Source organism: Pristiophorus japonicus, chromosome 9, assembly GCF_044704955.1.
Source record: "Pristiophorus japonicus isolate sPriJap1 chromosome 9, sPriJap1.hap1, whole genome shotgun sequence".
Lineage (NCBI taxonomy): Eukaryota > Metazoa > Chordata > Chondrichthyes > Pristiophoridae > Pristiophorus > Pristiophorus japonicus.
Window position 1 is genome coordinate 131,389,519 of NC_091985.1, and position 17,655 is coordinate 131,407,173.

The window sequence follows — 17,655 nt, forward strand, 5'->3', positions numbered from 1 at the left end:
GGCTGAGCTAGGGACAGAGGTGGACGATATTATGAAGATGGGGGTAGTCAGCCTTTGTAACGGAGAGGATATGCGGTTGAATACAATGCCACAGTTGCAAACAGTCTGGTTCAGCCTAAGATGATGCCAATGCAGGGGAATGGAGTCTGGAGCAAGTGTGCGGTGTTTATACAGTGGGGTTAAAACAATGGCTACAATCTTCTCAACGTTTAGTTAGAAAGCATGGAAGTTAGAGGTGGCAAATTGTTTTCAATTACCATCCAGAGATCATTGTTTTCCAAACATCAATATAGTATTTGATAAGGGATAGTCAATGATAATTTTGGTGTACTATTTTATCCCATGACCATTGAAGACTCATATTTCACAAATAACATCGTGAGCTATGATGGTCTTCCTTATGAATGGAATAAAATAGAACTTGGCTCCATGATAGTGTTAGGTGGCATGATACAAAGCCATATAGCCCAGGAAGATTTCAGTTTTGATCATTTATTTGTACCAAGTCAATTGATACTATCGGGCTGGTAGCGGGGAGTTATAATTGTCTGCCATCAACACAAATTAAGGAGAGTCGGATAAGAACAGAAAGTGGCCAAGTTTCCCACTCTTGATTGTTGTCATGGACAAGAGCAGGGTTGGCTGTAATACGTCCTAAAGGACTATGGTTGCTATAAAGAATGCCAAAGTGAGTGAAGAACCAGGAAGTGTTCAGAACCCGTGGAAGTAAACTCAAGCATGAGCCATTGGCTTCAGTAGAAAAGAGGACACAATTGAAGGATAAAGAATATTAGGATTAAAAAAAATACTTTCAATGAACATTTGTAAAGTTTTCAGAAAACTTCAATAATAGAGCTAAACAATTTCTAATATTTTAAGAACAACTAAACATTATTAATTATTTGATATTTAACAATGTGTGACCCGTATTTTGTGGTCAGCAGCGAAGGAACATTCATTAAGCTTGCAGCTGCCCACAGACCTTCCGTGGGCTTTTGAGCAGCAACTTACAGTCCCTCGAGATCATTTCCAGTGTGGCGCCCTCTACAGGGGATCTGTGGAATATGTGAGCAGGTCAAGTAACAGCGTGTCTCTTCAATCAATCAGATTGAATAATCCGCACTAAACCAGCAAGTGTAAATTAGAGCATTTAATTCAATGTAAAATAGTGTACAGAAAGCAAACAAAGAGAGGGAAAGAAAGATTGATTAAGAGAAAGAGATAAAAGAGGCAGAAAGAGAAAGTAAAAAAATATACTTGAATTAAAAAAAAATCTACAACAGTAATTAAAATCTGAAAGAATGAGACTCCACACTTGCAACATTACATTTTCAGTACCAGGGAGGTTGTTTGGCAGTAATTAACACTTATTAGGTCGATAAAAATTCATTTACACCCGAATGCACCAGCCCAAACTGTTACTGTCATGTTTAGTGGGTAATGAATGGGTAACTACAGCAGCCTCATGCCTTTACATGTATTTGAATGCTGAATCTCTTGCCGAGGTACCAGTGTAGCGAAGCTTGTGGAGGGGCAGGAAAAATCGGACAGCAACTTCCTGATTTCCATGTTTAACTGCGCATTTGCGGACATCGGAAGTTGCTGTCCGATTTACTCCATAATAAAGGTGAACACTGATATCCTCATATTCTTAATACAAAATCAGGGCCTATATTTTTTTACTTAATTCCTTTGATAGAAGATTGTAATGTTTGCAGCCTGGGATGAAATGCCATTCCATGGGTATAAATCACATGATTCAATTTTCTATGACATGCAGTGGGGGATGGAGTATAAATGTAGAGAAGTCCTGCTACAACTGAGACCACACCTGGAGTAGTGCGCACAGTTTTGGTTTCCTTATTTAAGGAGGGATATACTTGCATTGGAGGAAATCCAGAGAAGGTTCACTAGGTTGATTCCTGAGATGAAAGGGTTGTCTTATGAAGAAAGGTTGAGCAGGTTGGGCCTACACTGATTGGAATTTAAAAAATGTGAGGTGATCTTATTGAAACATATAAGATTCTGAGGGGGCTTGACAGGGTAGATGCAGAGAGGATGGTTCTCCTTGTGGTGGAATCTAGAACTCGGGGGCATAGTTTCCGAATAAGGGGTCTCCCATTTAAAACAGAGATGAGGAGGAATTTCTTCTCTCAGAGGGTTATAAATCTTTGGAATTCTCTGTCCCAGAGAGCTGTGGAGGCTGGGCCATTGAATATATTTAAGATGGAGATAGACAGATTTTTGAACGATAAGGGCGTCAAGGGTTATGGGGAGCGGGCAGGGAAGTGGGTTTGAGGCCAAGATCAGATCAGCCATGATCTTACTGAATGGTGGAGCAGCCTCGAGGGGCCAAAAGGTCTACCTACTCCTGCTCCTATTTCTTATGTTCTTATGTAAGAAAGCGGCTTGCCACTATCTTCTCAAGGGCAATTAGGGAAGGGCAATAAATGCTGGCCCTGCCAGTGACACCCACAATCCGGGAATGAATAAAAGAATTTAAAAAAAACTAGAAATTCATAAAGATTTATAATAATGTCTACTGATAATTCAGTTACTTTATGCGCTTACAAAATCAAAAGTTATCCAGTATGTCAAATTAAGCAAAGTAAATAACACCACAAAGTATGGGGGAGAAATTGGGTTCTTTTGCTTCTCCCGTTGGTGCCTCCAGGGGCAATAACGGGGCGCAACCAGGTTTCCGACTAGGCGCGGCAAGAGTACTGATGTCGGCGAACCTCCCTTGCAGTAAACCTTGAGCCCTGGAGATCGTGACATCCCGTCACCGCCCCTGATCCTAAATTTGCTTCCGCCCCCTATAACATCACTGGGCGTCAACACCGGCAGCTGCAGGACGCATTGTGAGGTCGGCCAGCCGCTTGGAAGCAGTATTTAAAGGCATAGCTGGTGAGGTAGGCAAAACATTTTTTATCAACCCTCTGTGTTTGTTTTTTAATTTTTCTGCTCCCACGATTGATCAGCCCTGCACTCTGTTACAGTGCTTGGGGCTGATCGTCGCGGATTGTAGGTGCCATCGCCGAGCAATCGATCCGTTTCCTTTCAGCGCCCTCACCAATGGCCCCTCCCTTTAAGGGAGGGAAGGAGCCTGTGAGTCCGACAGCGCTGCACTGGATATTGTGCATTGCTCTGCCACTACTGCCCCTCTTGCCTGGTTTAGAGCTGCAAGGAAAATGGTAACTCCCGCAAAATGGGGCGCTACGCAATTTCTAGCCCTGTGAATTTACAGCTAAAAAATTATCTCATAATTCAAACAATGTGACTTCAAACTAAGCTGAGTAGACTGTAACAATAAACGGTTTAACTACTATTGTGTTCCTAACATAGATGAGACTGCACACAGGGAGGTTAAAGTAACAGTGACCTCAGTCTTTATTCCAGAGTGAGGAACAGGCCTTAGGGGCCGGCTTATATACAGTGCTCCCAAGGGATGCTGGGATCCTTTGGGACTTCAGGGGGTGCGCTCCCTGGTGGCAAAACATGGGAGTACATGCTTTACAGATACACAACATCACTCCCCTGCCAAAGTCAAAGTGAAAACTATTTACAAGGTGAGGCGGTCGGGAACCTTTCTTTCCCTGGTGGACCGCCTCGGTACAAATGTCTGTTCTGGTGTGTTGGCTGTGCGCTCACTGGGCTGGCGTGTTGTTGGCCCTGCAGAGCTGCTGGGTGAGTCTGGCCTTGCTGGGCTGTTGGGTGTGATGGGTTCGATTTCCTGGTCCGGCATGGTGTCGTTGATCCTTTGGGTGTGTGTTGTGGGCTCAAAAAAGGTGGTGTCTGCTGGCGGTTGTTCAGGGCAGTCTGTGAACTGCAGCCTCGTTTGGTCCAGGTGCTTTCTGCAAATTTGTCCATTGTCCGGTTTAACTACAAGCACCCTACTCCCTTCTTTAGCTATCACCGGGCCCGCAATCGACTTGAGACCATGTCCATAGTCTAGCACATACACAGGGTCATTCAGATCAATTTCATGTGACACAGTGGCGCGACCATCATTTACATTTTGTTGCTGCTGCCTGTTCTCCACCTGATCATGCACATTGGGGTAAACCAGCGAGAGTCTGGTTTTAAGTGTCCTTTTCATGAGTAGCTCAGCCAGGGGCACCCCTGTGAGCGAGTGGGGTCTCGTACGGTAGCTGAGTAGTACTCGGGACAGGTGGGTTTGGAGTGAGCCTTCTGTGACTCGTTTAAGGCTCTGTTTGATTGTTTTTACTGCCCACTCTGCCTGCCCATTGGAGGCTGGTTTAAACAGGGCCGAGGTGACATGTTTGATCTCATTGCGGGTCATGAATTCTTTAAATTCGGCACTGGTGAAACATGGCCCGTTGTCACTGACCAGTATGTCAGGCAGGCCGTGGGTGGAAAACATGGCCCTCAGGCTTTCAATGGTGGCGGTGGCGGTGCTTCCCGACATTATTTCACATTCAATCCATTTTGAAAAAGCATCCACCACCACCAGGAACATTTTACTGAGAAACGGGCCCGCATAGTCGATATGGATCCTCAACCATGGTTTGGAGGGCCAGGACCACAAACTTAGTGGTGCCTCTCTGGGCGCGTTGCTCAACTGAGCACACACGCTGCATTGCCGTACATAGGACTCTAAGTCAGAGTCGATACCAGGCCACCACATGTGGGATCTGGCTATCGCTTTCATCATTACTACACCTGGGTGTGTGCTGTGGAGATCCGAGATGAACGTCTCCCTGCCCTTTTTGGGTAGCACTACGCGGTTACCCCACAACAGGCTGTCTGCCTGAATGGACAGCTCGTTCTTTCGCCGCTGGAATGGCTTGATTGGCTCTTGCATTTCAACGGGGATGCTGACCCAGCTCCCATGCAGTACACAGTTTTTTTACTAGGGACAGCAGAGAATCTTGGCTGGTCCAAGTCCTAATCTGGCAGGCCGTGACAGGTGATTTATCATTTTCAAATGCTTCCATGACCATCAACAAGTCTGCAGGCTGTGCCACCATCAACAAGTTTGCAGGCTGCGCCATTTCCACCCCCATGGTGGGCAATGGTAGTCGACTGAGAGCATCCGCACAGTTTTCGGTGCCTGGCCTGTGGCGGATGGCATAGTTATATGCTGATAGCACGAGTGCCCACCTTTGTATGCGGGCTGAGGCATTAGTATTTATCCCCTTGTTGTCAGCGAACAGGGATATGAGGGGCGTGTTTTCGGTTTCCAGCTCATATTTGAGGCCAAACAGGTACTAATGCATTTTCTTTACCCCAAACACACACGCTAATGCCTCTTTCCCAATCATGCTGTAGGCCCTCTCGGTCTTAGACAAGCTCCTGGAGGCATAGGCGACAGGTTGCAACTTCCCCGCAACGTTAGCTTGTTGTAATACACATGCGACTCCATACGAAGACGCATCACATGCTAGCACAAGTCTTTTACATGGGTTATACAATACAAGCAATTTGTTGGAGCATAAAATGTTTCTGGCTTTCTCAAAAGCAATTACTTGTTTTTTTTCCTATACCCAGTTCTCACCTTTACGCAATAACACATGTAGGGGCTCTAAAAGGGTGCTTAACCCTGGTAGGAAGTTACCAAAATAGTTGAGGAGTCCCAGGAATGACTGCAGCTCCGTGACATTCTGTGGCCTGGGCGCATTCCTGATAGCCTCTGTCTTGGCGTCTGTGGGCCAAATACCGTCCGCCGCGATCTTTCTCCCCAAAAACTCCACTTCTGTTGCCATGAAGATACATTTCGACCTCCTCCAGGTTTTGTAGGTGCTCGACGGTGTCCCAACCCGTAACCAATATGTCGTCCTGAAAAACCACTGTGCATGGTACCGACTTGAGTAGGCTCTCCATGTTTCGCTGGAAGATCGCTGCAGTCGACCGAATTCCAAACGGGCATCTGTTGTAGATGAACAGTACCTTGTGCGTGTTGATGCAGGTGTGGCCCTTCGATGACTCCTCCAGCTTTTGCGTCATGTAGGCCGAAGTCAGGTCGAGCTTGGTGAACGTCTTGCCTTCTGCCAGCGTCGCAAATAGGTCATCTTCCTTAGGTAGCGGGTATTGGTCCTGTAGCGAGAAACGATTGATAGTTACTTTATAAAGGCCGAAAATCCTGACCGTGCCATCACTTTTGAGTACTGGAACAATCGGGCTGGCCCACTCACTGAATTCCACTGGGGAGATGATGCCCTCGCGTTGCAGCCTGTCCAGCTCGATTTCCACTCTCTCCTTCATCATGTGAGGTACCGCTCGCGTCTTGTGGTGAATGGGTCGTGCCTCTGAGACTAAGTGGATCCGCACCTTCACTCTGGAAAAGTTTCCAATGCCTAGCTCAAAAAGGAAAGGAAATTTGTTAAGAACCGAGGTACATGAGGCCTCATCGACATGTGATAGCGCTCGGATATCATCCCAGCTCCAGCGGATTTTGCCCAGCCAGCTTCTTCCAAGCAGTGTGGGGCCATCACCCGGGACAATCCAGAGTGCCAGTTCATGCACCGTGCCCTCGTAGGTGATCTTGACCATGGCACTGCCCAGGACAGTGATGAGCTCTTTGGTGTACATTCTTAGTTTTGTGTGGATGGGGCTCAGGGCTGGTCTGAGTGCCTTGTTGCATCACAGTCTCTCAAACATCTTTTTACTCATGATGGATTGGCTAGCGCCAGTGTCCAGTTCCATGGCTATGGGTAAGCCATTCAACTTTACATTTAGCATTATAGGTGGACATTTCGTCAAAAATATGTGCACCTCGTGTACTTCAGCATCTGCCTCCTCTCTCTGAGGCTCAAAATTGCTTTGATCCACCATGGACCGATCTTCCTCTGCCACGTGGTGGTTAGCAGGTTTTGCAGAGCTTGCAGCTCGTCTGTAAGCTTGTTGGAGGCGCCCCATTGTTCCACAGCTCTTGCAAACATACCCTTTGACGCGGCATGAATAGGCTGAATGGAAGCCTCCACAACGCCAACAAGGTGTGAATTGCCTTGCATTCATCCTTTGTTGGGGACTCTGAGTCATCTGCATCACCTGAGGCCTGCTGGCAGTTGCAGACTCGGGGGTTCTGCCCTGTACATTTCTGCTCGAAAACACAGTTCCAGTTAATTTATGAACATTGCTTGCACTTGTGTGCTGAGAGATTTGTTTGGTGTTATCACTGGTGGACATAAATGCCTGTGCTATCGCAATGGTCGGTGTCTCTACAGTCAATAGGATGGATAGTCTCGTGGCCAATGCCCAGTACAACAAAGTTTCTGAGCATCTGCTCCAGATGGCCATCAAACTCACGTTGTCCTGCAAGTCGCCTTAGCTCGGCGACATAGCTCGCCACTTCCTGACCTTCAGATCGCTGGCACGTGTAGAACCAATACCTCACTATCAGCACGCTCTCCCTCGGGTTAAGATGCTCCCGAACCAGTGTACACAGCTCCTCATCCGACTTATCTGTGGGTTTCACCGGAGCCAGAAGATTCTTCATGAGACTGTAGGTCGGTGCCCCGCAGACCGTGAGGAGGACCACTCTCCTTTTTGCAGCACTTCCTTCTCCGTCAAGCTCGTTGTCTACAAAGTACTGGTCTAGCCGTTCGACATAGTCTTCCCAGTCCTCACCCTCCGAGAACTTCTCCAGGATGTCCACGGTTTGCTGCATCTTTGCATTGGATTCGTATACTCGTTGCCAGTTATTGTGTTCCGAACACAGATGAGACTGCATACAGGGAGGTTAAAGTAACAGTGACCTCAGTCTTTATTAAGACACTCCAGAGAGAGGATCAGGTCTTCAGGGCTGGCTTATATACAGTGCTCCCAAGGGATGCTGGGATCCCTTGGGGCTTCAGGGGATGTGCTCCCTGGTGGCGGAACATGGGAGTGCATGCTTTACAGATACACAACAGTAACAATAAGAAATAGGAGCAGAAGTAGGCCATACGGTCCATCAAGCTTGCTCCACCATTCAATAAGATCATGGCTGATCTTCGACCTCAACTTCACTTTCCCGCCCTATCCCCATATCCCATGATTCCCTTAATGTCCAAAAACCTAGCGATCTCTGTCTTGAGTATACTCAATGACTGAGCATCTATAGCCCTCTGGGTAGAGAATTATTTAATGCCTTAAGGGCAACTACAGATTGGTAATAATTGCCGCCTTGCCAGTATTCTTCCCTCTCCTCTTCACCCCTCCCTCTTCTTCCCCTTCTCCTCTCTTCCCATTGCTTCCCCTCCTTCACCACTCTTTCTGCTCCCCAATCTCTCCCCTGCCACTCTCCCCTCCCCGTTCCTCCTTTACATGGAAAAAAGTTGTTATTCTTTAATTGCGCCAGCCTGCCAGTGGTGATACTGTAGCACCATCACTGGCAGGAGAATGTAACTACAGATTGACAAGATTACATAGGCAGTTGCCATTCTGAATATGGACATCAGATCTTGTAATGGAAAAATAAAGATAGGGACAGAATATATCTGCATGCACTGGTCCAATTAGCCCCTGCCCTCAAACCTTGTTTCACTTGAAATATTTCCTCCCAAAGTGCATTACCTCACACTTCTCCACGTTACAATGCATCGGGCACCTTTCAGCCTATTCCACTAATCTACGTCTCCTAAAGTTGTCCACAGTTCTTTTTGCTCTTCATCAAACCCCCTACTTTTTGGTTACCAAAACATGTTGATAATGTAGTTAAAAAATTATCAAGCATAGTTTTCAGTATATTTGGCATACACTTAAGAACTTTGCACATAAAGGACCATATCCATACATAGGCCTGACAGAGGAGCAGTGTGTAAAGAGATTGAGGCTCTACATGGAAATCTTATGGAAGATTGTGAAATGGTATTATCCTTTGTTCTTGAACTATTCTGGCATTGTCTGCGAGAGTCATATAAGTCTTGATGGTTTTTTTTAGTATTTGCTCTCATTTATCTCTTCTACTATTTAATAGTAGCTGTCGAGGGAAATGCACACAGCGCATGTATCGAATCAGACGGATACAGAACTCCCCATCGCTGTTACAACTGAGTGCAACTCAGACTCATGGCAGCATGCATTATAAAATGAGTCTCCTGATTGCAGATTACAACAGCACATGCCATCTCAGACCTTCCCCCTTGTTCTTACCTCCCTCCCTCCACCTTTCCCTGGCTTTGTACTTGCTTCTAAGCTGTTAAATCTCGAACACTCTAACTTCTTCCAGTTCTGATGAATGGTCATCAACCTGAAGCAACTGTGTTTCTCTCTCCACCCACAGATTCATTTCCCTGAATGGCATTAATGCAACGGTGGCAACAATACATAGAGTGTCCCAGTCCTGCATTTTTATTGCTGTCTTAGGTTAGTGGTTGCGAGAAAAAAAAACCCTGCAACGTCTTTGAGCTGCTATAGCAGTTGCTCAGTATAGACTAAGAATCCTTTTAATTCTTCTCACATTACAACTGTGACTACACGCCAAAATGTACAGCGCTATGAGACGTCCGGTGGTCGTGAAAGGCGCTATATAAATGCAACAACTGCTGCTCACACATGGCATGGAACCCTTTCCATTTCCTTGTTACTCGACGTTCTTTTGTGATGTGGTCGCGTTCTGTTGCCATGGGAGCAGAGTCCTTTGGCCCCAAAGCTCTGTCACTCCGTGGTCTGCTGTCTGCAGCTCAGTGCGGAAGCTGCGGCGAGGCAAATAACACTGAATAAATGAGTGGTACTTTTTGCCCGGTTTTATCTGCTTTTATTTCTTTGAAGAATTCGCTCTGCTCACACTGTCTGGCTGCAGCGAGGTGGAAGTGCTTTAATTACCTTGCACTAGGTGTGTTTGCAGTTTGCCTTCCAATAAAGTTATCTCGGAGTGGGGTAAGTTAGACCGTCTGCATTTTAACACGCTGCACAGATGTTGCGCCGCTTCGGCTAACTCAAATCGTTTTTTTTTACAAATGTACTGCAAACATCCATCATATATGTAATTCCTCCAGACCGGGGGGGGGGTGAGAGCATGCGTGTGCAGGGCGTTCAATCAACATCAAGCAAAGAAAGAACTGAGGGGATAAAGTTTGATTCTGGACCATTGCTGTTTTATTTAGAACGCCCCCGAATGTGAAGAAGGGAAATTGACCTTGCGATGGCAAAATGACAGAAATAGCGGAAGGGCGGCTGCAAATTTTGCAAGTTTATAAACTCATCCAGTATGTCAGGCAGCGGGACAAAGCCGAGATCGAGAAGCTGCTCCAGCTCGGAGTCCCGCACTTAGTGAATTTGAGCGAGCCCAGCCAAGGAGAGTACGCCTTGCACTTGGCTGCGGTGGCCAATGATGTTGAAATATGTAAGCTGCTGCTGTCGCTTGGGGCTGAACCAAACGTGGTGGATAAAGACGGTCGCACCGCAGCGATGATCGCAGCAGAAGCGGGGCATGACTCGACCATTGAGGTCCTGGCAGAGGCAAATGCGGACATGTCGATTGTGGACAAAAGTGGCAAAGGTACAGTGTGACAATTAACATGCACCCAGTCTCTCGTTGGATGCTGTATGTCGCTCAGATTATTATTGTTGCACCTGCCTGTATTTATTCTGTGATTTTCCTAATTCCTGCGAAATTATCACCTTGCGGATGACCTTAAAAGGAGAAATATTTGTACGGCAGCAAACTTAAAGAAAAGAAAGGCTTGCATTTATATAGCGCCTTTCACGAGCACCGGATGTCCCAAAGTGTCTTACAGCCAATGAACGACTTTTTGAAGTGTAGTAATGTAGGAAACATGGCAGCCAATTTGCACATTGCAAGCTCACACGAACAGTAATGTGGTAATGATCAGATATTGGGGGAGAAATTTGGCAGCTTTGCACCTCCTGTTAGCACCTGCAGTAGTGGGGGGCAGGGAAGGTAACTGGGTGCAAAGGGGTTACCAACCAGGCGTGGCAAATTCACCAAATGCCACAAACTTCTCTGGCGGTTTTGCGCTGGCACTAACACTTACCGCCTCGGTCTCTAGGTGCGCAGTGCCCCATTACCGCCCTGGATGTGACATTTGCACCCGGCCCTTTCTGCGTCACCGGGCATCAATAACGGCAGCAGCGGGAGGCATTGTCGCCTCGGCTGACTGCTTGGGGAGTGATAATTAAAGGCAGTGGTGGTCAGGTCGAGCAAACTTTATTCTTCACACATGTCCAGCGCTGTTGAATGTTTTTGACGGTTCATGCTGCGTGATTTCTCAGCCCTCCACTCTCTGAGAGTGATTGGTGCTGTAATGGAAGTTGGCAGGTTCCCTGTCCCCACAGAAGTAAGAAGAAGAATGTTGCAAACCATCATTGGCTCTTCCCTATAAGCGAGGGAAGGAGCCTATGATGCCGGCAGCATGGCACTAAACATTCTTCAGCGCTCTTCCACTACCGCCCCTCTCTCACACTTTAGCACCATCAGAGAAGTGGTTGCACTAAAGCTGAAGTTCCTGGCCATACTTTTCTCACTTTTCACAAGTTATCGCTCTAAAGGGGGCACAATGGAATTTCTAGCCCATCTGTTTTGGTGATGTTGATTGAGGGATAAATAATGGCCAGGACACTGGGGATAACTCGAAATAGTGCCATGGGAGTCTTTTACGCCCACCTAAGAGAGCAGATGGTGTCTCATCTGAAACACGGCACCTCCGACAGTGCAGCACTCCCTCAGCACTGCACTGGAGTGTTATATTCACGAAATGGATCTTTAATTGGTGTATTGAGTACGCTATTCATTAATGGGGCTGCAATTTTATCATGGTAATTTCTTGGGAAAATCATGGATTCACAAAATATGAGTCTTCAAAGCCATTTCTCCCCAGATGGATGACTGTACCCTTGAAAGGGTAGATGCTGGGAGGATGTTTCCCCTGGCTGAAGAGTCCAGAATTAGGGGTCACAGTCTCAGAATAAGGGATTGGCCATTGAGGGCTGAGATGAGGAGACATTTCTTCACTCAAAGGGTTGTGAATCTCTGGCATTCTCTACCCCAGAGGGCTGTGGATGCTCAGTCGTTGAGTATATTCAAGACAGAGATCAATAGATTTTGGATATTAAGGACACCAAGGGATATGGGGATAGGGCACGCAGGTGGAGTTGAGGTAGATGATCAGCCATGATCTTATTGAATGGTGGAGCAGGCTCAAAGGGCCGAATGGCCTACTCCTGCTCCTATTTCTTATGCTCTAAATCCATATCCCTTCTACTTTAGTCTCTATTACTTTATTTCTTTCTTTCTCTCTTTGTGTTCCATCCTTTTCTTTTGTTTCACCTTGCTCTTCATTTTTTTTGTCACTCTCTTCACTTTTGTATCTCTCACTTCCTTCAGTTCTGCTTTACCTTTCTGCTCCAGTCATTTTTTCTCTTCTCTTTTCTTTCCCATGTTTTTTCAATCCCTTTCTTACTCTTCAGCTTTTACTTCTCTTTCCTATTTTATCTCGGCAGGGAAACGCTGAGTTTCTCGATTCAGTTAGACAGGTAAAGGCAGTAGCATCTGGTTTTGGGTAGAGGGAATAGTCAAGTGCGGGTAAGTGCTGCAGTAGTTTTTACCCTCATGATTTTTTGAAACCACAGGACTCATGACTCTGGTGATAACTGAAACAAAGGTGCAACCTTACATATTCGTGAATAGTTAAATAATATTTTGTAGTTAAAAAATACAATTATTGTCCCACCTTGAGAAGAGCAAAAATTGTTTTTTACTTGAGAATTCTGATTTTTACTCACGTATTTCTGCTTTTGCATCATCAGCTGCCTTTCGCTGTTAATGTATGTGACACTTTTTGCCTGTTCCTCACTAATTACTTTCTGTTCCTTACTGACTGTTCTGGCTTTCACGATATTGGTCATTTTTCACCACCAATAAAGATAGTCCAGATTTTGTGGTCAATGACATTGCACTTACACTTGACCACAGACTTTCAGTTAGTTTTTTGCACTATGACTTGCATTGATTAGAAATCTAAAACCGTGCAACACCCTCTACAGGAGATCCGGGACCTGTGTGAACTGTGCATCTGCTTAACCAATCAGATTGAAGAATCCTCAATGAGCAGCGCAGAGTCTAAACCAGAAATAGTTCATTCATAAGAACATAAGAATTAGGAACAGGAGTAGGCCATCTAGCCCCTCGAACCTGCTCCGCCATTCAACAAGTCCATGGCTGATCTGGCCGTGGACTCAGCTCCATTTATCTGCCCGCTCCCCATAACCCTTAATTCCCTTATTGGTTAAAAATCTATCTATCTGTGATTTGAATACATTCAATGAGCTAGCCTCAACTGCTTCCTTGGGTAGAGAATTCCACAGATTCACAACCTTCTGAGAGAAGAAATTTCTTCTCAACTCGGTTTTAAATTGGCTCCCCCCCGTATTTTGAGGCTGTGTCCCCTAGTTCTAGTGTCCCCGACCAGTGGAAACAACCTCTCTGCCTTTATTTTGTCTATCCCTTTAATTACTTTAAATGTTTCTATAAGATCACCCCTCATCCTTCTGAACTCCAACGAGTAAAGACCCAGTCTACTCAATCTATCATCATAAGGTAACCCCCTCATCTCCGGAATCAGCCTAGTGAATCATCTCTGTATCCCCTCCAAAGCTAGTATATCCTTCCTTAAGTAAGGTGACCAAAACTTCACGCAGTACTCCAGGTGCGGCCTCACCAATACCCTATACAGTTGCAACAGGACCTCCCTGCTTTTGTACTCCATCCCTCACGCAATGAAGGCCAACATTCCATTCGCCTTCCTGATTACCTGCTGCACCTGCAAACTAACTTTTTGGGATTCATGCACAAGGACCCCCAGGTCCCTCTGCACCGCAGCATGTTGTAATTTCTCCCTATTCAAATAATATTCCCTTTTACTGTTTTTTTTTCCAAGGTGGATGACCTCACATTTTCCGACATTGTATTCCATCTGCCAAACCTTAGCCCATTCGCTTAACCTATCTAAATCTCTTTGCAGCCTCTCTGTGTCCTCTACACAACCCGCTTTCCCACTAATCTTTGTGTCATCTGCAAATGTTGTTACACTACACTCTGTCCCCTCTTCCAGGTCATCTATGTATATTGTAAGCAGTTGTGGTCCCAGCACCGTTCCCTGTGGCACACCACTAACCACCGATTTCCAACCCGAAAAGGACCCATTTATCCCGACTCTCTGCTTTCTGTTAGCCAGCCAATTCTCGATCCATGCTAATACATTTCCTCTGATTCCGCTTACCTTTATCTTCTGCAGTAACCTTTTGTGTGGCACCTTATCAAATTATGTGCAGAAAGTGAAATAAAGAGAGGGAAAGAAAAATGAGCTTAAGAGAGAGAGATAAAAGAGACAGAAGTAAAAAAATAATTCAATGTTTTAAAAAAAAAAATTTCCAATAATAATTAAAATCTGAAGGAATGAGACGCCACACTTTTAAAAAGTATATTGCCAGTGCCAGAGAGGTTGTTTGGCAGTAATTAAGACTTATTGCATCGTTAAAAGTTCACGTACACTTGAATGAACATGCCCTATATTTTTTGGGGCATGCTTAGTGGGTATCTACTGGGTAAGCACCGCAACTTCACGCCCTTTATATATGTGAATGCAGCGTCTCTCAGCAAGGTACTGTTGGAGAAAAGTGTTATGTCTTGGATAAAGAGTCAGACTAGATATTGCAAGCTCAAAGTAAGTGTGACTGTAGTCCATTATTACAGATCTCAGAATGCCTCTCCAGTCTGTGAGGCCTTCTTATATACAGGATTGTGGGAACCCTTGGGACTCCAGGGGATACGCCCTCTGGTGGTTAGACATGGTACTTACAGGTTTACATACATAACAACACTACATCCGCCCCAAAGTCAATAATGTAACTATTTACAATGTGAGTCGATCTGGGGCCTTTGTTTCGCTGGTTGATCGTCTCGGTACAAATGCTAGTGTTGGTGAGTTGTTTGTTGGGCCTTCGCTGGACTGCTGCGCAGCTGGCCTTGCTGGACTGCTGGTGGTGGGGAGTCTTGCTGGACTGCTGCGGCTGATGGGTTCTGCTTCGTGGTCAACGGCTGGGTCGGTTGCCACTTGTGTGTGTGTTGGAGGGTTGAAAAAGGTAGAGTCTATTGTGGGTTGTTCTGGATAGTCCGTATATCTGAGTTTGGTTTGGTCCAAGTGTTTTCTGCAGGTGAGTCCATTTGCGAGTTTGACCACAAACACCCTACACCCCTCTTTGGCCAAAACAGTGCTAGCAAGCCACTTGGGACCTTGTCCATAGTTCAACACAAGTATAGGAACATTTACTTCAGTTTCGCGTAACACATTTGCGCGATTATGATATGTATTCTGTTGAAGCTGCCTGCTCTCTACCTGTTCGTGTAAATCAGGGTGGACTAACGAGAGTCTTGTCTTAAGTGCCCTTTTCATGAGCAGTTCAGTGGGAGGGACCCCGGCGAGCGAGTGGGTTCTTGTGCGGTAACTAAGCAGGACTTGGGATAAGCGAGTCTGCAGTGAGCCTTCAGTTACCCTTTTCAAGCTCTGTTTGATTGTTTGAACTGCTCGTTCAGCCTGACTGTTGGTCGCTGGCTTAAACAGGGCAGACGTGACATGTTTGACCCCATTGCGGGTCATGAATTCCTTGAATTCGGCAATGGTAAAGCACGGCCCATTGTCACTTACAAGGACATCAGGCAGGCCGTGCATGGCAAACATGGCCCATAGGCTTTCAATGGTGGCAGCGGACGTGCTTGCCGACATTATCACACATTCAATCCATTTGGAGTACGCATCTACAACCACTAAAAACATTTTTCCCAAGAATTGGCCTGCATAGTCGACATGAACCCTCGACCACGGTTTGGAGGGCCAAGACCATAAACTTAGTGGTGCCTCCCTGGGTGCATTGATTAACTGGGAACATGTATTACATTTGTGCACACAGGACTCTAAATCTGCATCGATACTGGGTCACCACATGTGGGATCTGGCTATCGCTTTCATCATTACAATGCCTGGCTGGGTACTGTGGAGATCACTAATGAAAGTGCCCCTGCCCTTTTTTGGCACAACTACCCGATGACCACATAGTAGGCAGTCTGCCTGTTTAGACATTTCATCTTTGCGCCGCTGGCTTTATTTCTTCCTGCATTTCTAATGGGACACTAGACCAACTCCCGTGGAGCACACAGTTTTTTACTAAGGACAGTAAGGGGTCTTGGCTCATCCAGGTTCTAATCTGTCGGGCGGTAACAGGTGATTGCTCACTCTCGAATGTTTCCATTACCATAACTAAATCTGAGGGCTGTGCCATCTCCACCCTGTTGGTGGGCAATGGTAGCCTACTGAGAGCATTGGCACAGTTTGCTGTGCCTGGCCTGTGGCGGATGGCGTAGTTGTATGTGGACAATGTGAGAGCCCATCTCTGGATGCGGGCCGATGCATTCGTATTTATCCCCTTATTTTCAGAAAAGAGGGATATAAGCGGCTTATGGTCGATTTCCAATTCAAATTTGAGCCCGAACAGATATTGATGCATTTTCTTTACCCCAAATCTGGGCCATTGTATTAAAAACAGTGCTTGGTAGCAATGTTCCGAAGTATTCCAAGCTGCAAGTGGCACTGTAAGCAGAACATTATGTGACATAACGTTATGCAATAGGGCCACCTTAAGTAAAAAGAACCTTAAGAACCAGGCACGGCAGTTTTTTCTTTTTAAAAGAACGAACTGTAAAAATTGCAGAGTGCCATAAAAATATTGCCTAGATCCTTGACTTTAATAAGCATTCAAAAAAGCCAGTAGAAAAATAAGGAGCAAGACCTCTACGGCGGACGTGGTTGAACAAAGCCTACAGAGAACATGCTCTGGTCTCTTCAATTCATGAAAGAACAACAGGGTATTGCTTCTTGAATACTGAATAAGGCATGTGAATTCTCCAAACCCCAACGCTAAGCCAAAATTGGATTAAAATAAAACAAACAGTAACAAACGAATCTGCAGTACATCAACAAAAAGTACTCTCTGTACACCATTCCCAGCTCACTGAGATGCAAATTGATGTCAGATACTTTCTCCTCGCTGTAGAAGTGAATGCTCCCCAACGCAGCACCTTATCCATCCCCATCTCTCCCTTTGGCCCTTCCTCAAAACCTCATCTCCCTCTCTCTCCTCCGCTCCTGTCTCCCCTTTTCCTGACCTCCCCTTTCCTTCCACTTTTCTTTGATGTTCTAACCCCTCCCCTTCTCCTCCTCTTGCCTCCTCCTCCTCACCTTTTCCTTCCCCTCTTCAAATCCTTCCCTCATTAATTATTTCTCTCCTCCTTCTCTCCCCTCCCATGCTCCTCTCCACCACCATCTCCTTCCTGTCTTCCCCTCCTCCTCTCCTCATACCATCCCCTGCTTTTTCCTCTCCACCATCCCTCCGCCCCGCCCACCCCTCCAACTCCCCTCCTATCCTCTCTCATTGTAACCCTTCCTCCATCTCTCCGCCTCACAAATCTCCATGCTCCCCATTCCTCCTCCTTTTCTCCTCCTCTGGTCTTCCCCATCACCTCGTGAAGCAGAGGGGCCTGGCTGCACTTCATCCCCTTCCTCTATTTCTTGGTGCTATGTTTCAATTAGAGGAGGAGACGAAGAAGAGAGCTTAAAATAGAGGGGGGTAGGAAAAGAGTTCTCTTGTCACTTTCAGAAGGAGCAGTAACATGAGGTTTTTTGCACGAACATTTGCTGG

The 17,655-nt window shown here is 46.0% G+C and overlaps 1 protein-coding gene across 3 annotated transcripts in view; it reads left to right on the top strand.

The window, feature by feature from the left end:
• Positions 1-2,773: 2,773 nt before the first annotated feature.
• Positions 2,774-17,655, top strand: part of ankef1a (ankyrin repeat and EF-hand domain containing 1a) — a 67,730-nt gene continuing 52,848 nt past the window's right edge. The window contains exons 1-2 of one of the 3 annotated variants that reach the window (XM_070889853.1): positions 2,774-2,912; positions 10,050-10,444. In XM_070889853.1, the coding sequence (XP_070745954.1) occupies positions 10,096-10,444 (349 nt within the window). In that variant the 5' untranslated portion in view covers positions 2,774-2,912; positions 10,050-10,095. Of the gene's footprint in view, positions 2,913-9,613; positions 9,823-10,049; positions 10,445-17,655 lie in introns of those variants that run through there. The other 2 variants (XM_070889854.1, XM_070889856.1) reach the window with 2 other exon arrangements.